The sequence below is a fragment of the Anthonomus grandis genome, chromosome 7 (assembly GCF_022605725.1).
Source record: "Anthonomus grandis grandis chromosome 7, icAntGran1.3, whole genome shotgun sequence".
NCBI classification, from domain to species: domain Eukaryota; kingdom Metazoa; phylum Arthropoda; class Insecta; order Coleoptera; family Curculionidae; genus Anthonomus; species Anthonomus grandis.
The window spans coordinates 2,369,880-2,391,873 of record NC_065552.1 but is presented as its reverse complement, the minus strand read 5'-3'; the positions used below and the strand labels follow the sequence as shown (position 1 = coordinate 2,391,873).

General features: G+C 33.3%; 1 protein-coding gene across 1 annotated transcript in view; it reads left to right on the top strand.

Moving 5' to 3' along the window:
- Positions 1 to 21,994, top strand: part of LOC126738997 (cystathionine beta-synthase-like) — a 32,884-nt gene that overhangs the window by 8,811 nt on the left and 2,079 nt on the right. The window contains exons 5-7 of the mRNA XM_050444519.1: positions 6,464 to 6,716; positions 6,775 to 6,894; positions 12,338 to 12,515. Coding sequence (XP_050300476.1) covers positions 6,464 to 6,716; positions 6,775 to 6,894; positions 12,338 to 12,515 — 551 coding nt within the window. The remainder of the gene's footprint in view (positions 1 to 6,463; positions 6,717 to 6,774; positions 6,895 to 12,337; positions 12,516 to 21,994) is intronic.

The following is a 21,994-nucleotide window of genomic DNA, read 5'->3' as shown; positions in this document are numbered from 1 at the left end:
TGATGACGTCCCACTTTCAAGGTATTTACAAAAATCAAATAATCAACCACCTAAAGTTTCATGGTCTACTCAAAATTTACATCTAATAAACCCGGCCCAGACGTTTGCTGAGACTGAGAATCAAGGTTTATGTCTGGAGTTACTACAAAAGGAAGATCACCTGCTGTCACCTTACTGACTTAAGTGACGAGCTTATAGAAGACATTGTTTTTCAAACAAACCTCTATGCTGAACAAGAATAGATAAATTAAGAAATTAGAAGAGAACAAAGCAATAGGTCCAGATAATGTTCCAAGCTATTTGTACAAGGGATTTTGTGATATATTAAGTTACCCATTATGTTTTTTGATTAATCTAAGCCTTAAAACAGGAATTTTTCCCAATGCTTGGAAAGTAGCAAAAATATGTCCAATCTTTAAGAAAGGCAATAAAAGTGAAATAAAAAATTACAGACCTATTGCTGTGCTCTCAGCACCAGCTAAAGTGTTTGAAACCATTAGAACTATTTATCGTACTGTTAGATCTAGCATATCAATATTTCAACACGGATTTTTAAAAGCTAAATCAACTGTAAGCAACTTATTAAGTGTCACTCAAACTATATCTGATGTGCTGAATCAGAGAGGTCAAATGGATATTGTATACACAGATTTTGAAAAAGCTTTTGATAAGATATCATTTAAAATATTATTGGATAGATTAGATAGAGAATATGGTTTTCATAATAATTTGGTGCATTTTATTGAGTCCTATTTGTATAACCGTAGACATATAGTTGTGATTGGGGGACATAGTTCGCGACCATTTACTCCTACGTCTGGCATACCACAAGGCTCCAATTTGGGACCATTATTTTTTCTTCTTTTTATTAACTCTCTGACGCAAGTAGTAACTCATGCTACATGCTCGCTGTTTGCTGATGATCTCAAATTATATTATCAAATAAATAACATAGATGACTGTAGAATGCTACAAGACGATTTAAATAATGTTGTACAATGGTCAATAGAAAATAGATTATATTTTAATGTCAATAAGTGTGTAGTTATGTCTTATAATAGAAAACAAAGAGATATATTATTTCCTTATAAAATACAAGATAGTCTATTGACTAGAGTAGAAAAGATTAAAGATTTGGGTGTGTTATTTGATAAAAGATTGACTTTTAATCTACATGTAAACGAAGTGGCAAACCGGGCATGCAAAATGTATTATTGCCAGAAGTACTAAGGATTTCGTGAGTGTTTCCTGTCTCAAGCAGTTGTATGTCTCATTTGTACGTAGTTTGTGGGATTATGCATGTATAGTGTGGTCGCCATATTATAACTGTTACAAATATACGTTGGAGCGGGTGCAAAATAAAATGCTCCGCTATATCTATTTTAGAGAAAGGGGGGTATATGACCGTGAGGTGTCAACCACGACATTACGCGAAAGATATGCCCTCCAATCATTAGATAAGAGGAGGCAAAAATTTGCAGTTATTTATCTATATAAAACAATAAATGGGCAAATAAATGATCCTACATTTCTTTCAAGGTTGAGTGTGAATGCTCCAGCGTATCTTACTAGAAGATGTAAGACATTTTATATGTCGGATGTAGCTCTTAATAATAGATATTTGAGTTCACCATTATTTAATTTGTGTGAAACTTATAACAGAATTCAAGAAAGCATTGATATTTTTAATACAAGTTGTGCTGAACTCAAATGTCGGTTAGATATAATTTTATAGTTAGTGCTGGCCAGATTAAGTTAGTATTAAGTATTATTTTGAATTATTTTTAAAACATTTGTTATCTTTATTATTATTAGTGTATTATTATTATTATTATTATTAGTGTATTAGTATTATTATCTTTATTATTATTATTATCATTAGTATGTACTTTGTAATAGGACCGTTTACTTAGTAAACTTCTGTAAAGTACATGAAATAAATAAATAAATAAATAAAGAATTTCAAAAAAATAACAAAAAATATAATCCTACAAATACAAAAGAAATTAAGGTTTTCCTTGGTCTTAATATTCTCATGGGAATCAAACCAGTACCTAGTTATAGAGACTATTGAAGTGTCGACGAAGACATGCACGATAATTACATTTCCCAGTTTATGGCTGTAAATAGATTCGGTTGGTTGCTTAGCCACGTTCACCTCAATGACAATAGCGTAATGCCAAAAAAAGGGGATGCAGGATTCGATAAATTGTATAAAGTTAGGCCCTTTATAGATAAAATTAAGGAGAATTTTTTTAAATATTATGATTGTACAAAAAACATGGCAATCGATGAATCAATGGTAAAATTGAAGGGGCGAAGTACGTTGAAGAAATATATGCCGAAAAAGCCTATAAAACGAAGCTACAAAATTTGGACTTTGGCTGACTCAAATGCATATTTATATGACTTTGATATTTATACCGGTTAAACCGATGACTACGTGGAACATTCGTTAGGGGAAAAGGTAATACTTAGACTTACCGAGGATCTCCAACAAAAAAATCACCTGCTTTTCTTCGATAACTTTTTCAACTCGTATATGTTGAAAATTCTCAAAGAACGGGGCATTCATGCATGTGGTACAGTTCAGTCGAACAAAAAACATCTTCCAAAAATGACTGAAGATAAACTTTTGAAGCAAGGTGAATATGATAATTCAATAAGTTCTGATGGGATCAGTTTGATTAAATAGAAAGACAAAAAAGCAGTCCATATTTTGACCAATTATCATGATCCAACGGTAAAAAGCTCTGTGCAACGAAAACAAAAGGATGGTAGTAAAATCCCTGTTCCTTGTCCTATGGCACTGGTGGACTACAATAGTAACATGAACTTTGTGGACCGTTTCGACCACGAAACGATGAGCTAGATCGTAAAAGTAAAAAATGGTGGATGAGAGTTTTTTTCCATTTCATGGATTGCTGCGTCGTTAATTCGTTCACTCTCTATCGACTAAGAGGTCTAAAAAGGTTACCCCTAAAAGATTTTCGTCGAAGAGTTGTTGATGGGTTATTGGCAGAACGATACGTCCAAATTAGTGCAGATCATGAAACGCAATCGGAAGCTTTCAAGAAAATAAAAAGAGTAGTACCAGACGAAGTGCGTTTCACATCATCGGCCTGTAAGGACTACAAGTCGAAGATGTGCCAGATGTAGTACCAGAATCCACCAAGTTCGTACTGAATGGTCTTGTACAGTGTGTAAAGTTCTGTTATGCTTAGGCAAATCTAAAGACTGTTTTCAAGAATATCACAAAACAAAGTAGATATTGTTAATTTTGATTATCAATTAGTAAAATACTTCTGGTTTTCTGTAGAATAATCGTTTTTTTATTTTTCATAATTGCCTCCTAGCCTTAGTTCAAGTTGCACGGTGGTACACATTTCGTACCACCAATTATCTGTCAAACTGACATTTCATTTTAAAAAAAATATATAAGAATCTTTAAATTTTTATGAATTATGATTGAGAAAATTTTAAAAATCAGAACTTTTAGTATCTGTGCAACATGGGACTAGAAACGGGGAAAAATCTTGTGCCTGAAAGACTTTACACACACATATATTACTACTTATATTAACATATAAATATAAATTAAATTGTCAAAAGACCTACAGTAAATCACTACTACAATAGAGTATTTGTCAAGAGAGTAACCTTTAACAATAAACTTTTGACTTTTTTTTGGAAAATCCTATCTAAGGTTTTAGTTTCCAAAGATAGTTTTATTCCCTTATACATTATGGAATTTTTGGGTTAATGATCATTTACCAATAGGCAATCTTAGATTGTTTGTATTCGATCTCGACACTCTTATTGCATTAACAGAACCCTTATGTTTATATTGATTACATACTATATCCACTATCAAAAGAATAAATAATTAAGTCAGAGCATGCCAATGGCAATTTCCTTCTAACAGTCCTTTTATCCTCTTCAAATTTTAGCCCAGTTAATCTTAAAGATTTACAACTATATAAATGTTTTATTGGGATATTGAATATTTGAATCCTATAAAAGCAAAATCCGACAAATCCACTTTTAGAAAATTTTGGGAAATGAGAAAAAACGATAAGGGGAAGTTAAAAGCTCGATATCTTTTTAAGTTTCTTTATATACATAGAGTAAGTCATCAAGCATTTAATTTTGAATAATTCAACCTGGAAAAACATCTTAGTCTAAAGTTATTTGTAATTAATTTTTTTTTGTCGGATTTTGAAACTAACAAACCCATTTGTCGGATTTTGAAACTGACCATAGTGGATTTGTCATATTTTGTAAAAAAAATACTTTTGTTTTTAAAATATGTATTTTATGACGGAAAAATTTAACAAACATAGATGCTTATACCGACATTATTTAAAAAATAGTTTAAACTAACAAATCACTTAAATAAGGCATGTTTTCACACAAATTCTCTTAATTTTCTGGTATTTCTATGTTCTCCAGATTTTCCAATTCGTATTTTTCAAGAATATTCTTATAGTATTCCAATTCATTCAGTTCTTTCCATTTATATTCATAATGTTTGGTGAGAAGTGTTCAGGACATCCTTTAGCTTTTTAGGATTTGGCTGTATACCCTTTTGAACTAATACTGGTTTTATGTCGATTGGTGGCTTGCCCTTTTTTAAGACTGATTTGAAAACACCCAGATCTGATTTATAGGACTGCTCTCCTCGAATCGTAACCTGTCCAGAACTGCGATACAATATGTACCTCTTGCATGCATTAAATGAGAAGTGCCATTGTCCAGTAGGTTTTACTGTTTCCTTACAAGCTTTCTTCCAATTGTGCACTTCTAAGTCAGATCAGCAAAATTATAGTGTAAATTAATCACTAATGCTGATAGAAGGTAAATCGTTAATTTACATTAGAAACAGAGGTGGTCCAAGCACAGCACCTTGGAGAACCCTATGCTCAATCCACCGGATTGAGGACAAACCATGCCATTTCAAAGAAATTTCTTAAAATCATAATATTTCCACTATTCTCCCATGTACATAGTCAAAGGCCTTTGAGGAATCGTAGAACACTTATAGAGATTAAAAGTTGCCTCGCCAGTTTTTTTACTATTTCAAATTGACTGACGCTGCTATATTTTACTATTTTTTTCGACAGTATAGGAAGGAGTGTAATGAAGCGATAATAGGAGGGATTATCACCTTAAAGAGAGGCATAACCATAGTTGGCTTTAAGCTATTCTCAAATAGCGTATTTTTGAATGGATTTTTCATTTTATTTCAGGATTTTGAAGTTACTTTTATAGATTCTTCCGGGAATTTTACTTCGTTTCTGTCTCCTAGGCTTCGGAATTGATTTATCATTTGTTCCAGGCTTTTAAAGTCATTTTTCAGGTTCCTCCGGGAATTGAAAGTAATTTTCCTTAGTTTTTTGAAGTCATGGTAAATGTGAATGTAAAGTTTCCTGTAATTTGACTAAGATCTGCTATGTTACAGGTATTGGATACCATTTTCATTTAATTTTTGGTTTTTGAAGCCATTTTTTATGTTTATGAAGTTGAAATAATTTTTTAGGTTTTTCGGAGTAATTTTAGGTACTTAAACTAATTTTGCATTCTATTCCAGGCTCTTGGAATCATTTTTTAAGTTCCTCCAGGAAATCGAAGTGACATTTCAAGGTTTTTGAGGAATTTTGTAAATTTTCGTAGGATTTTAAATCCATTTTCTGTGTTCTATACATTAGAAAATTGTATTTATTTATTGATATATTTTTTCACTTTTTTAAGTAATTTAAGAATTCCTACACGTTAGACTTTAAATTGAATTTTCTTGGTTCCAAGCATTGGAAACACTTTTTTATTTTATTCCTGATTTTTGGAGACGATTTTTAAGTTCTTCCAGGAGTTGGAACTAATTTTCGAAGTTTTTATATTTATTTTGTAAGTTTTCCTGGAAATTGATTTTGAATTTGATTTTTTGGGTTTCAGGCATTGGAAATATTTCTTAGTTGATTTTAAGATGGACGTAAACTGTTGCAGGACTTCAAGGAGCATCAAGTAAAACCACTTTTATTCCAGAAGAAATGCTAAAGTTTCGGTCTTTAATTGAGCCACCTTCAGGGCAATTGCTCTTAAAAAAAAAGCAATTTATGTTCAATGATAACATAAAAAATCATGTGTTCATGGCAACAAACTCAAAATAAAAAAAACCACGACAATTCACCACTTTTGATTTTATCCCATTTAGCCTTGAAGATGGTCTGATCAAAGATCGACGCGTCAGCATTTCTTCTGGAACAAAACTGGTTTTCCTTGAGATCCTAAGCCTGCTACACTTTCTCTTTATTCTTTCAGAAATTTTACTTAATTTTTATCCCCCAGACATTGGAAATAATTGAGAATAAAATGAGATCTGGAGTGAATTGATACACTCCCAGATCTCATTTTAAGTAACACAGTTCTCTAAAATATGAATAACGAACTCCTCCGTCCCTTTTAGTATTCTAATCCAGGGAATCCTTTGGCCCACTACGACACCACCGCAGAAGAGATTTTCGATCAATTAGACAAGAAAGTCGACATGATCGTAATAGGTACCGGAACCGGAGGTACCATGGCCGGAATAGGAAGGAAATTCAAGGAAATCTCACCGAGCACCAAAATTATCGGGGCAGATCCCGAGGGATCCGTACTGGCCCTTCCCGAGAAAATAAACGAGACCGATGTCACTTTTTATGAAGTCGAGGGAGTTGGTGGGTTATTTTCCAAAAATAAATTATCTTCCAGAACCTTAAGTGAGCGGGTTTTTAGGTTACGATTTCGTTCCTACCGTGCTGGACAGGTCAGTGGTTGACCATTGGGTGAAAACTAACGATAAAGATTCACTTCCCATGGCACGGAGGCTTATTAAGGAAGAGGGGCTACTTTGCGGTAAGTGTTTGAGGGTGTATTTGTGTGAGTTGAATTATATAGTGTGAGTTAAATGTTAGGTCTATGGTCCTGGATGTCGTTGATTAATCAATTAATCAATCAATATATGCTTTATTGTCATAAAAGTAAATTTGTTGACAAAGCTGTAAAAAAGAAAAACATATACACAAACACGTAAAAAGGTTATTTATCATGCTATGGTCCATCATCCTAAAGGCATTCTACTTCCATGAATATGGTTTACCTATACCGGTAAAACCAACAACATTCCCATTCTTCAGAAATACTCCTCCAAGACTCTGAACCAAAACATACCAAGCTAGTCAAGAGTATCAATATGTATAACACAAACAGATGAAGACCACAGGGAAAAAACGTGCAAAGTCACTATTAATTGAATTTGAGAAAATAAAATTTTAAATTTGAATACGCTATAAATTTTTTAATAATTTTTTTAAAATTTTGATTTTGGAAACAATTATTATACCGTATACTAGCTTTTTAAATTATGTAATGAAATTAAAAAATATCAATTAGTTTTTTAAATTTTATTACAAAACCAACCAAAATAAAAAAAAAAACAGGAAAAAAATGTGCAAAGTCACTTTGTTTTAAATGTTACCGTATTTACTATATTGGTGTTTAGCGCTTATTTTTTGTTGTTTTAACGGGCTTTTCTCTTCTGTTCATTTTAGGGATTTTCTTTGCGGGTAGTACAGGAAGATTGTCGTAAAAGGAAAACGTGCTCTCGTCACAAAATTTTTTCAGTTGCTGTAGATCTTTGTATTTTTCTCTTGAAATAGGAATTTTACCTAAAAAAATATTTTATTACCAAAAACACTATTATTTAAAGGAATTACAAAACAAACTTACCATTATAAGCTCGTGGTGGATAGTGAAACTCCTTTTCAGATAAAGGTGGGCCTCGTATGAGTTTGGAGACTGGTTTAGTTACGATGGAAGTAGTCCAAGATCCATTATAGGTTTCACGATGAAAAATCATTCTTGGATGATTCACAGTGACTTCCAACTCTCTTATTGGTCGACTCAAAAACGGACACTTCTTTACATACAAAGGAGACAAAAATGCACTCCAGTCTCTTATAAGGCTGTCGTTAACTTCTTCTATTTTATAAGGTGTTGGTTTAACTCTAGCTTCCTTGAAAACCCGAACCCAGTCTGAAGGTAGTTCGGTCTTGGATTTGCAGTTAATTATACCCATATTTTTGTCACACTCCATAAATGAGTGGCCCCTAATCGGAAATACAACTTTGATAGTTTGAAACCTCTTTTTTTGGTGGACCAGGTAGTGCAAATAGCGAAACACTGTAAAGTTCTTATTTTGTCCTCCACAAGAGTCGCAAAAAATTATTAAAATCTTAACGCTACTAGGAAGATGATGAGTAACATAATCTTCTAAAAAAGAACATAACTCATTAGAACCCTTCTTAGCTACTTCTTCTGAATAGGTATAAAATACTGAATCAGCATCCGAAAGTCTATGGATGTTAAAAGAATAAAAAGATAATTGACGCTTATAATAGACGTCATTAGTCGTTATGTTCGGGACTGGTAAGTTTTTTTTGGTAGTCCATGGCCACCGCTTCTATCTCTATTGATTTCCTACTTTGAAGTCGAGCTTGTCTCTTCCTAGCATAAAAGGCTTCTGTTTTTTTCTTATGAAGTTCTTTCTCTAATGTAAACTTTCTTATTTTGCGATTTAGGAACTCTTTTATTTCCAAAGTGATGTTTTGGGTAAGCCTTAAATTTAGCGACTTTAATCTAGCATTGAATTCATCGCACTTGGAACAGGTGTCAGAGCGGGGATATCCAAAACTGATATTAAAATCAGTCGAAAAAATAGTTCTGTAAGTTTCGTAAGACACAGATTTATCTGGATGTTTTAATTTATACATTGAGTGCATTTTGCGAATGTTCAAATCTTAAACGAACGAATAAGAGAAATAACACAGTTTTTTATATCTTCTTTAAGTGCACGATGTTTATAGGATTGTTTCCCCCTGTTTTCCTTAGGAGCAACTCCTTTGACTAGAAGTGAAGTGTGAATAGTCTGAACTCTTCTTCGTGTAATTCCATGAAGTGAACAAAATACTTTAAGGCATACTGGAATGTCGACTGTTCCTTCATTACGTAGCACTCTTACCTTATAAAAGTAAGAGTGCTACGTTCATTAGGTAAAACTTTTTCAAAGCACTGAAATCGCTTACAATGACAGTCTGGCCCTACTTCATGACTCTTTAAGAATATTTTTTTTGAAACATCAGAAATACGACCAGTTATTTTACGTTTTTTAGATAGTCCACATATTTTTTTATCTAATTCGTCACCACTAGTGTCACTCGCCATGTTCACTCAGTTAAAATAATCGGCAGACTGACCTACGAGCTTAAAAAAACAATATAATTTTCTCAACCCAACACGTTTTTTCCTGACTTAACACGTTTTTATCTAGTATCGCGATGACATTGCACGTTCTTTCCCTGCATAGTTATTTAAAAACTGCAAATATCCAGTGACACAGCGCGTTTCTTGCCGGTATTAGTTGCTTATATGAAAATATTCTTTGAAAGGAAACACATAAACGTATTATCTTAATTTTTATAAAATACTGACTTTGAATGTTTTTTCCCTGTACTCTTCAGATATTATTGACTCCCGAAATATACAATTTTATTAAATGTAAAACTGTAAAAAAAAATGAATCACAGAAATAAATTAGGCGAAATGATATGGTGTAAAAAATATAAAGAATATACCTAAAGTCCTGCAAGAAAAAGGTAAAAATGACTAAAATCTATCCGACAAAAATTCAGTTATTTCATAATAGCCCTTTGCAACTAAGAGTTTTTTTAACACGTTTTCTAAAAAGTTTCCAGCTACCTATACCTTTCAAATCTGCAGGAAGATGATTAAAGAGTTTTTTACCATCATATATAAAAGTTCTTTTAATCAGTGAACTTGTAGGCATAGGCAAGAGCACATCATTAGCTCGTCGACTACTATATTCATGCCTATTAGTTGTGTTCACATTTCTAAATTTCTTATGAACGAGGCAAACAGATTCCAATATAAATAAGGCAGGAAGGGTTAAGATTTTATGAGTGATAAATAGCTGTTTGCAAGACTCTCTCATACTCACATTACACAAACGTCGGATCGCTCTCTTTTGCAAAACAAAAACACTATTAAATAAGTAATGTGTGCATGCACCCCAGAAACACAAACCATACCTTAAATGGGACTCAATTGAAGAAAAATAAACATTTCTCGCCATGTCAAAATCAACCTCTCCTGCGACCACTTTAAGAGCATAACAATTTGCTGATATTTTTCTACACAATTGCGTGATATGGCCCCCAAATTTTAGTTTATTATCAATAAATAAACCTAAAAATTTATTTTCGTCTAAGTTGTTTAGAATGTGGTTTTCCAAAAACACATTATTTAAATTGCATTTAAAATTCATAACACTAGTTTTTGAAATATTTAAACACAGTTTGTTGGAATCACACCATTTCTTGATTTCAACAATATCTCTGTTAACTGTGGTATTTAGATTCATCGCACTCGTGTCATGCCATAAAATTGTTGAATCATCCGCAAACTGAATGAATTTACTTGAGATCCTAAGATAGGCCATGTCATTAATATAAATGAGGAATAGAAGTGGCCCAAGAACTGAACCCTGAGGAACACCATGAGTCACAAGCTGCTCCCTTGAAAGGGCATCATCCACAGAAACACTCTGCATTCTAGTATGCAAATAAGACCCAAACCACTGAAGAGACCTCTGAATCCATACCGCTCAAACCTCCACAGCAGTATTTCGTAACTAACACAGTCAAATGCTTTGGACAAGTCACAAAACACTGCTGCAGCAATATCACCACTGTTCAAGCTCAAAAATAAGGACTCAAAGAATGAAAAGATTGCATCTGATGTTCCCTTGGCACTTTGAAACCCAAATTGCTCCGATCTTATAATTTGTTTTTCAGCTAAATATGACATAAGTCGCTTTTTAACCAATTTCTCGATGATTTTTGAGAGGATGGAAAGCAATGCTATTGGTCTGTAAGAAGAGGGTGATTCTGAAGCTCCCCCCTTAAACAAAGGCATGATTCTGGCTACTTTAAGACAATTGGGAAATTGGCCATTATTGAAAGAATGATTAATTGCAGATACAAGTACCTCCAGTGCCGAATCAGGTAAATTGAAAAATAACCGTACATTAAGTTCATCGTAGCCAGATGTATTTTTCTTCTTTATCTCCTTTAGAGTAGACTTAAGCTCAACTAGATCAGTTGGCAAAAAGGAGAAAGAATCTGGTCCAGCCCTATACTCAAAAAACTGTTCATAGTTGGAAAACCCCTGAATTTGACTTGCTATATTACTACCTATGGTACAGTAGAAGTTATTCAGCCTATCAGGTTCAATATTTACCTTTACAATATTGCCCCGTTTACCTCTTAGTTCATTTACTATCTTCTAAGCCTCCCCCTGAACATTATTTGAATTACTTAAGCGACTTTTACAGTATTTTTGCATTGCAGTCTTAATTGTTAGTCTGTACAGTGCTCTATATTTGTTAAAATAGTTAATAAAAGCAATGTTATTTATATAAAATTTCCGAATATAGTGCAGTAGTGTAGTGATATAAACCGTATTGAAAAAATGCAAAAATCTTGCTTACGTCTTATATATGGAATACGACGAAAACAATTTGTCTCTTATAAGCTAAAAGAATTGGGGTGGCTCAGCATGGTTAAAAGACGCCTTTGGCACTCTTTGTGTTTATTTTATAAAATAATAAAATTTAAAAGTCCACCCTACTTGTATAATAAGATTAGATTTCGGACGGATGTTCATAATCTAAATATTCGACGACAATACATTTTAACAGTGCCAAATCATAAAAAACAACTTTTTAAGAAGTACTATTCATATTTGATCGCGTCAACCATAAACAAATTTGAAATACATGATTTTACTGGATCTGCATGGTGTTTTAAAAACTATATGAAACAAAACCTTCTCTCTGGTCCCTGAGCAGTAGTTTAGATTTATGATTATTATTTTCTTTATAATTTTTTTTTAGTCTTTATTACGTATTAATTTATATTAATAGTTTCTAGTGTTTAAAATTTTATAGTGTTAATTTCCGTAAAGTATTATTAAATATTCTATAGCCTTTTATTGTCCCAATATTTGATTAGCAGTGCCAATGTATATACCGTTATTTATAGAATCTTGTCAATTCAAGGCTTCAACAGCCCTTTCTTTGTGTAAAGAATGGAAGTGAAATTGCCTTTTATTCCATGGAATTTTGTTTTTTTTTTTTTTTTTTGTATACAGTGTATTTATATTATTGTTATTGTAATATTGCATTATTTTTATGAAATAATAAAAGTATTATGATAATTAGGTACTAGCAGTGGGGCCAATGTGTGGGCCGCCCTTCAAGCAGCCAAGGAACTGAAAGAAGGACAAAACGTCGTCGTTATTTTACCGGACAGTATTAGGAATTACATCACAAAGTTTATCTCGGACGAATGGATGCAGGCCCGTGGATATATGCCCTGTGAGAATACCCATAACCATTGGTAAGGGCCCAAGGAGTAAGAACAAGTGCAATGTTATGCTATTGTTTTGATTGATTATCATCTTCCTGGAACTACAATTCTTTTGGTTCACTCACTTGACAAACATTTTGTGAATAGTTTGGGATATCTATAAACAGCCCAGAAATAATGCGAATCTAAAGGAATGCACCCGTTTTTGGATTAAATAGGAAGGAAAAATAGAAATTTTTATCTCAATTACCTAACAAGGTTTTACCTTTTGTAGCAACATGTTTATTCAGACAATTTTAATGATTAAGTACATGCTGCTTCTATGATTATTGTTTTTTAACTTTTGTTTTTAAATATTTGATGTCTGATGATTATACGTTTTGTATATTGGTATATAAATTTATTATAATATGACCAAATGAATAATTGCAGTATACAATCTCGAAATTATTTTTTAAGTAAAAGATTTAAGTCATAAAATGTAATGAAAACTATTTTTCCGTGATTACTTGATTAAAAATTAAAACTTTGAACGCATTCATGGCACTTTATTTTAAAATTTAAAAAAGTAATTTTTTCTATATGTATGAAACAAAAAGTAAAAAATACAGTATCATTGTTTTCAGGATATAATTTAATAAAAGAGCATTTTTTTAACAATTTTTATCTGTTTTAAATAAAACAAAACAACTGTAATATTCAAAAATACTTTTAATAGTCAAATACTTTTCGTTACAAATGGCTCTAAACAAAAACTTATTCTTAACATTTTTAACAACCTATTCTTCATTATGTGGTATAAATTATACAGGGTGTTTGGTGCATCGTGTGCCAAACTGAATTCAGTGATTGGGGAGGTCTTTGGCTACCTCTTCAGCCCTCATAAAAAAATCTTGCTCAAACAGATTTTTTTATACTGGGTTTTAATGGTTTTGAGTGAACATTTATTTAAAAAACATTCAAAATTTAAAAGTTGTTAACTTTTACTAAATTTTATTTTCGACCTTTTATTTGCAATGTTTGACGCTTCTTTTGAAACTAAAATTACCCGCCAGCGACATCTAGTTTTTTTTTTACAGCGCTGCAAACATTTTTTTTTCAGTAAAAAATAAGCTTAAACGTCAACTTTCGGTTTAAATAAAAAAATAACTAAAAGTGATCATGATCTCCCAATTTTTTTAAAAACATTTCTAGTCTGTTTACATTCTAATGATGTGCAATATGTCATAAAAAGTAATTGGTAACATGACGTAACATGACTAATTTTCAAATTCACTAAACATAGTCGCAATTTTCTAATATTCAACAGGTGAATAAAAACAAGTTTTTGTCTTAATCAGCGATTCAAAGCAGGGAAAATAACATTAAAAAACAAAAATAGCCTTTTAAACATTTATTTCATCATTTACAAATCCTGCTCAAATTGTTCACCTCTGTTTCGAATGCAGGCCCGACATCTTTGTCGTATTTCTACAGTTGTAGTCCGAAGTCCATTACATGGCGCAGTAGCCATGTAATCTTATTTTTGAGTTGAGACATCATTGCCTCTGCTGTCTAACGTGTGTGCTAGATTTCTGTACTCCACGATTCTTTCATTCGGTTGTATTTTCTCGTTAAGTTTTGTTGTTTTTTGTTACGTTTTATTAAGTTTCTGTTATTTTTAAACTTTGTTGACTATTTTGTTGTTGCAATGGCGACATACTCTAACGAAGAATATGCGGATATCATAATGATTTATGGTGAGGCCCGTGGTGTCGCTCGTGCAGCGCAACGGCTTTACCCAATAACACCTCTACAAAAGGACAAAGCGCTCCAAAAAATTTTGCTCGTGACGTCACGCGTTTGGGCCATGCACTTCAGGTTGATTTTCGGGTGAATTCAGCTGTTGACAGTTTAGTTTGCAGGCGGGCTTCAACGCTGCCAGACTTTGCAGATTGTCGTGAACGTTAGGATGATCTATTACTATCTTAAAATAATCAAATCTATATATTTAACTGCTCTTACTTTACAATAATTTAGTTAAAAAAAGAGTGCATCCTTATTTCTCTTTTTATAATTTAAACTTCCATTTTTTCAAATTTTATCATTTATCTAATACCTTGCTACTTGCCAATAGGAGTTCTTTCTATATAAATCTGACAACGGCGCATCTAATAGTTGCGCCACCTGATGAAACGAGAGGTTAGGTTGTTTATATTTATGTTCTGTGGTTGCCGGTATTTCTGACGAGATCCGCAGTAAACATTAGCTAATTTTTGTGTTTCTTTCTAAAAACGTGTGTTATATTTATGTAAAATCTTCGCGTACTTTGAAATCGCAAAATCGTATTTTCGGACTAGAAAAATCCTCGGAGAAACCGGTTCTCCGGCGCACCGGCCGGGCGACGACGCGGTTTTATTTGTTTATATCAGATTTTAATACTTTAGTTCGTGTTTAATTTAATGTTTTTCTCCTATCTCTCCCTCGGCTTGTAGTTAATACCAGAGTTTAAATATGCCTCAAAAGTGCTGTGTTCCGGGTTGTAACGGAAACAATAAAAACGGACCTAAAGTGCATGTCTTCGGTTTTCTTAAGGATATAAATCTAAGGCAAAAATGGGTAAAAGCCATACACAGAGATGACTTTGAGCCCACAAACAACACCAAAGTATGTGAAGCTCATTTTCCTGAAGTTAGTATAATAAAGAGTACTTAAGTTCAAGATTCCAACACAGGTAAAATTTGTACAAAATAATTACTAAAACCACGGCTAAAAGAAGACTGTACACCATCTATTTTTTTAAATTGCCCTAGTTATTTGTCAAAAACTATAAAAATACTGCCAAGTAAAGATGAAAGGTTTAAAAATATTGACGAGTTGAATTTAGCAAAAGCCCTTGAATTAAGCAAAATTGACTTTGGCGAGCATGAGAAACAATAATTTTGACAGTTTTGAAGAGTTTATTGAAAAATTTTCTGCTTTTAAACTACCGAAAGATACTGCTCACAGTGAGTCTCAAGATAGCAAAAAGCTAACAATTTTTAAAATTGAATACACACCTGGTCCATGCATTAAATGGGCAATTGTTTTTAAGTTAAATGTTATTAGGATATGAATATTATATGAAACTCTTTATATAGCGAGCCAGTTTGTGTTTTAACATCAAAATTTAAAACTCCATATACTTCCCATAGTTTAGATGAATTGTATGCATTACTTGAAGCAATAGACCTTACTATTATTACCCTGCCTTTGGAGGAAAATGTTACCAATAATGACAACCCTGATTGTGACTTAAATCCAAATACTGCTACCGAGACTGCTACCAATACCCTTGGCAATACTATTCTCAGTCATGTCAAACCATCAAATGACATAAATAAAATGAAATGTGTGTTCGATTTTGTGTCAAACATACTAAAAAGTTTTAAAAACATTGAAGACAACAAAATAGTGCATGCTTTAGATTTTATTTGTGAACAATTAGCTTTGCTTATAACTGCAAAGGAAAGGTACAGATATTCAAGTAGTACAATAATTTTGACTTCTATAATCTATACTATTAGTCCTCTTGCATACAAGTATTTAAGAGGTTATGGATACCTATTTTTACCACATCCTCAAACTATAATGGGTATTTATAACAAACACATAACCGATCCCCACATAGATGAAAAAAAATGTTTTTAACTTATGCCCCAAATGTGTTTAGTTTACTAAAGGATCATGAGAGATTTGTGACACTACTTTTTGATGAAATTCATATTGACCCTTACTTGGACTATAAAGGCGGTAATATCACTGAAACATCAGTAAATAATAAGTCTCTAGCTTCCTCGGCATTTACTTTTATGATTACAAGTGTGTGTTCCAGCTTTAAGGAAGTAGTTCACATAGCTCCTATCTCCAAAATTACATCAGACATACTTCATAATTTTATTAAGACAATTATTGAAAATTTCGAGGAGATTGGGTACATAGTTTTTTGTGTTACAAGTGATAATAATGCCATTAACGGGAAAGCCATGAGTCATTTTTTAACTGCAGACCAACTTAGCATTGTTTATTCTCATCCCATAGATAATCAGAGACCATTATTTTACCTATTTGACACAGTTCACTTACTTAAATGTGTATCTAATAATTGGCTTAACTCTAAACTAGACCAAAAATTTTATTTTCCTGATTTTGACATTTTGAAAAAAAAATGTGCTTCTTTTGCTGCAATTAAAGAATTACATGAACTGGAGTATGATAAGCTTTTTAAGCTTTTAAAGTGAATATATGTATTTATGTGTATATAATAACATTTTTTACTACTTAATGGTATAAAAAAAGTATTATAAATACCTAAATACATATGTTGAATTTTGGCGCAGATGTAGGGGAGTTGGGAGTCTGCATTTAATATTACACCATAATATTTAATCTGACATTCAACCAGAACTAAAACATACCTTTGAATGTTTCCTGAACTCTATTCTATTCCTAGCATTTTTTAAAATAAGCCAAATATTGAGATATTAGCATATGAAATCCCTTGGTTTTTAAAAATCGGTGGCCTACATCGATGACGTCACGCGCCAAGCACTAAGGCCTTGTCTTTGAGTGGGTGTTGCTTTACCACGAACGCTCTCCTGGTCGACGATTGCCTGGCCGCAGAGTTTTCCTAGACACATACCGGCGATTACGCGAGACTGGGAGTGTCACTCTCCGTGAACCAAGGGGACATGTTGTGCGACATAATGTTGAAGTGGACGAAAGAAAACTGGCATTATTTGAAGAAGAGGACACAAGAAGCATTAGAGATGTGGCGGCACAACTTAATATTTCAATATGGAAAGTGTGGAAGGTCCTTCGACAAAACGAAAAATATCCATTCCACGTGACTCCTGTTCAAGGTACGTAGTTTACGTAGTTATTTGACGTTACCTTTGTTTAGCAGGTAATGAAAATTATGACGTCACTTTTAGCAATTTAATGGATATTATGTTATGACATGACACACTTGAAAATCTTTTAGTGCAATGATTTACTGCTCCAGAGGAATTAAAATGATTTTTGTTTGTTGCAGGTCTTGAGGGTGGTGACTTTGACAGACGAGTTCACTTTTGTCGGTTTTTGTTACACACAGATGTGAAAAATCCTGATTTTTTAAAAAGAATACTGTGGACGGACGAATCTAAATTTACCAGAGAAGAAAGAAAGAAAGAACGAAAATGTGCTATATTACGTAAGAATAATCTTGTGTATAAGCATCCTACAAGCTAAAAAAACAAAACACAAATACAATTTCAAAAATTGACAAAACAATAAACAAAATTAAACACAAAAAGACAAAACTTTTTGAACATACTTAAATTAAAGATAACTAAATAAAACAATCAATTACTAAATAAAGGTAAACTTGTTGACAAAACTAGAGAAGAAAAAAGGAAAAAAAGAAAACTTTCCAACATGTCCAAGGTTAAAACCTATCATTAAAAAAGTCATATAGGTTATAATATGCCTTAGACAATAAAAGCGACTTTAATTCTCTTTTAAATTTCTTAATATCCGATATATGTCTAACACACAGAGGAACATGATTGTAAATTTTTTTACTTATGTAAATTAATGAGTTTTTGGTAAGGGAAGACGTAGGAATAGGTAGGGGAACATCATTTACACGACGAATCAAATGGCCAGTGTCAGAGGGTAGTTTGGGAATTTTGTGAATAAGAGCAGCTGTTTCTAAGATAAAGAGTGAAAAAAGAGTTAGGATTTTTTCAGAAATGAAGAGGGATTTGCAAGAATCTCTTAACTTAGCAGAACACAGGTATCTAACTGCTTTTTTTTGAATAACAAAGATAATGTTAAGTAGCCCCTTATTGGTTAAACCCCAAAAAGGCAAGCCATACCGAATATGAGATTCAATAAGTGAAAAGTACACTGAACGTGCAACCACCCCTCCCAGCTCTTGTTTTGCCATTCTTACTGCGAAACATCCTGAAGATAATTTCCCAGCTAAATGTAAAATATGATCTTCAAACCGAAGGCGACCATCAATGGTAATTCCTAGGAACTTGCAGCACTCTTTATTCTGCAAGAGGGAATTTTCGTCAAACATCAGACCCTGAACATCGCACTTAAACCCCATAATAGACGTCTTTCTTACATTAAACACGAGCCTGTTGGAAGCACACCACCCTGATAAAATCTGAAGGTCTTCAAGGATACAAGTCTTAATATAGTCAGAATTTTTATGGCTCCATAGTATGGTGGTATCATCAGCAAACTGAACCACCTTGCCCTGCAGTTTCAATGAACTCAAGTCATCCGCATACAGTAAAAATAACAGTGGTCCCAACACTGAACCCTGGGGAACGCCGCATTTTAGGGATCTAGAAGCAGACAAACGCCCAGACACTGAAACCTTCTGAGTACGATTTGATAGATAGGACTCAAGCCATCGCAATGCTACGCCTCTAAAACCATATTTATCGAGCTTAGATAACAGTATTCCATGATCCACACAGTCAAATGCTTTGGATAGATCACAAAACACTGCCGCCGATGACTCTCCAGAATTCAAGGACACATAGACGCTCTCCAAAAAGCTAAAAACAGCATCATCAAAAGGGATTCTTAACTTACACAACTTGCACCACTGGGCACCGAAACAGGAAAACCCACATGCCAAAAGACAAAACTCTTTTCAATATCGATTCAGTGTGAACGTTTGGGCAGGAGTGATTGGGAATCAGGTAATTGGACCACATTACCTACCCGATAACCTCAATGGCGATAATTATTTAGAGTTCCTGCAAAATGATCTGCCGGAATTATTGGCCGAGGTGCCCGTGTTTAATGAAGATGTGCCCATAGTATTTCAAAACGATGGCTGTCCCGCGCACTGGCGTTTAACTGTGAGGGAATACCTTGACAATGTGTTCCCCAATTCGTGGATTGGGCGCGATGGGCCTATTGCATGGCCGCCACGTTCCCCAGACTTAACTACATTAGATTTTTATGTCTGGGGACGTGCCAAAGAGCTGGTATACGCCACAGAAGTTCCAACGAGGGAGGTACTGATACAACGCATAGAAGCAGCCTTTAATACAATCGAAAACGAAATACGACTTCGGACTACAACTGTAGAAATACGACAAAGATGTCGGGCCTGCATTCGAAACAGAGGTGAACAATTTGAGCAGGATTTGTAAATGATGAAATAAATGTTTAAAAGGCTATTTTTGTTTTTTAATGTTATTCTCCCTGCTTTGAATCGCTGATTAAGACAAAAACTTGTTTTTATTCACCTGTTGAATATTAGAAAATTGCGACTATGTTTAGTAAATTTGAAAATTAGTCATGTTACCAATTACTTTTTATGACATATTGCACATCATTAGAATGGAAACAGACTAGAGATGTTTTTAAAAAAATTGGGAGATCATGATCACTTTTAGTTTTTTTTTTATTTAAACCGAAAGTTGACGTTTAAGCTTATTTTTTACTGAAAAAAAATGTTTGCAGCGCTGTAAAAAAAAAAACTAGATATCGCTGGCGGGTAATTTTAGTTTCAAAAGAAGCGTCAAACATTGCAAATAAAAGGTCGAAAATAAAATTTAGTAAAAGTTAACAACTTTTAAATTTTGAATGTTTTTTAAATAAATGTTCACTCAAAACCATTAAAACCCAGTATAAAAAAATCTGTTTGAGCAAGATTTTTTTATGAGGGCTGAAGAGGTAGCCAAAGACCTCCCCAATCACTGAATTCAGTTTGGCACACGATGCACCAAACACCCTGTAGAAACAAACCTGTACTAAAACAAACGACTAAACCCCCTTTATACATAAATCAATTTAAATGATACCTAAAGCAATTTTTTAATAGGAATCATAGTACTGGCTCGGAATAACTTTCTTATCAATTATTTCTATTATGTCTTATTCTTTTGCGGTAGAAAGTGGTATTTTTTCCGGATATACCAGAGCTAAATCCTTAGATATAAAAGATTGAGTCTGAGATTGACTTGCACCCCGCCTATTACGGATGGAGGCTTTTTTTAAAGATTCATCTGCACGAGATGTTTTATAAAAAAAAAGCCTGAGGATGATCCTTTTCCGCCTTTAGAATTTTGATATCGTGCCACTTTACTTGATTTCTGTTTTCATCAATATTAAAATTATTACCCCACGATTCTTGTAAGTTTCACGTCATAAAATTTGTCGTGGCTCATTTCTACCACTTTGTATGGACATCCGGTCTTTTTAGCTGTACGGATTAATCTTGCAGATGTTTGCGGGCAATATATCGGGCCTGGTTTTAAATGTCTCTTAATTTGTTTTTCGATAACGCTATGGACATTGTCCCCTTCGTTTTGAGAGTGACCACGAATAAGAAATTTATGCGTTATTGACTTAACTCTCATATTAATGACAGCAAAAGCATAAATAGATAACAAATATTTATTCTTTTGCTGCCCACAGCAATTATTATCGGAATAAAAAATAATTTCAATATCTTTATTCGGATTCTGATCTAATAGGGATCGTAGTATGCAGCTGCCAATTTCCACAGCGCCCCTTGCTCCTTCGGTTTCGTCCCAAAAATAGCACACAACTTCTTTCGCTTGTAAGTCGATTACAGTAAAGTTTAGACAGTTAATTCTTGATTTATAAAAAAAAGAGATACCTGCCCCTTTGGTACCTGCATGACAGCTTGCAAATCATACACAGCTACAAGAGTAGCATCTGTCCTACATTTATCTCTTTCTTTCTCTTGCCTTGACAAGGTCTTTTCACGGAAGTGGTCTTCATAGAACCGTTATAATTTTTCTTTTCCTTCTTCGTCCGAGTTTTTATACCTTTCACAAGGATCACACAAGTCCTTTTTAGGGACAAAAAAAGATATATTAAATTCTGTTTTGAAAATTCTATTAAAAGTAGATATTGTTGCAAATGGAAAATTATCTTTCTCGCGAAGTGTTTTATAATCCCGATATAAATCGGCAAGGGACTTGTCACCACAAATAAATACTCTAGAAGTTTGAGACCTTAAGTAATGTGACTCAATTCGGGGAATAGAATTTATAAAGTTCTTAACACTATTCCTAATTTCAGGATCGATCGTTGGGTGCTTTCCATGTTTTCCGCGTTTTTTCCCCTCTATCATATCAGATTTCGTTTTTTTAGAAAGAGCCGTTTTAATAACTCGATCATTTAAGTCAAGAGTCGATTTAAAAACAAGTTTACACACTCTAATTTTTATTCCATTCACTTCAAAGTAAAATGCTATATTTAAAGTTTTGAGTACTAGAGTACCTGTACTTTGACCTTATTTCTTCAGAATGCCGTACTATAAACTCCCTTTGTCTTTGAAGATCTGCTAGTCCCCAGTATAATTCAAATAATTGCTATCTCGATCCTTCATCAATTTTATTAGAGCAATTTATTCGACATTTAGCTGCACACGGTGGTCTAAGTTTTCTCTCTGCAACTTGCTTTTCCGATTTTGATAAAGACCTGTAGGCTTTTCCTGAATT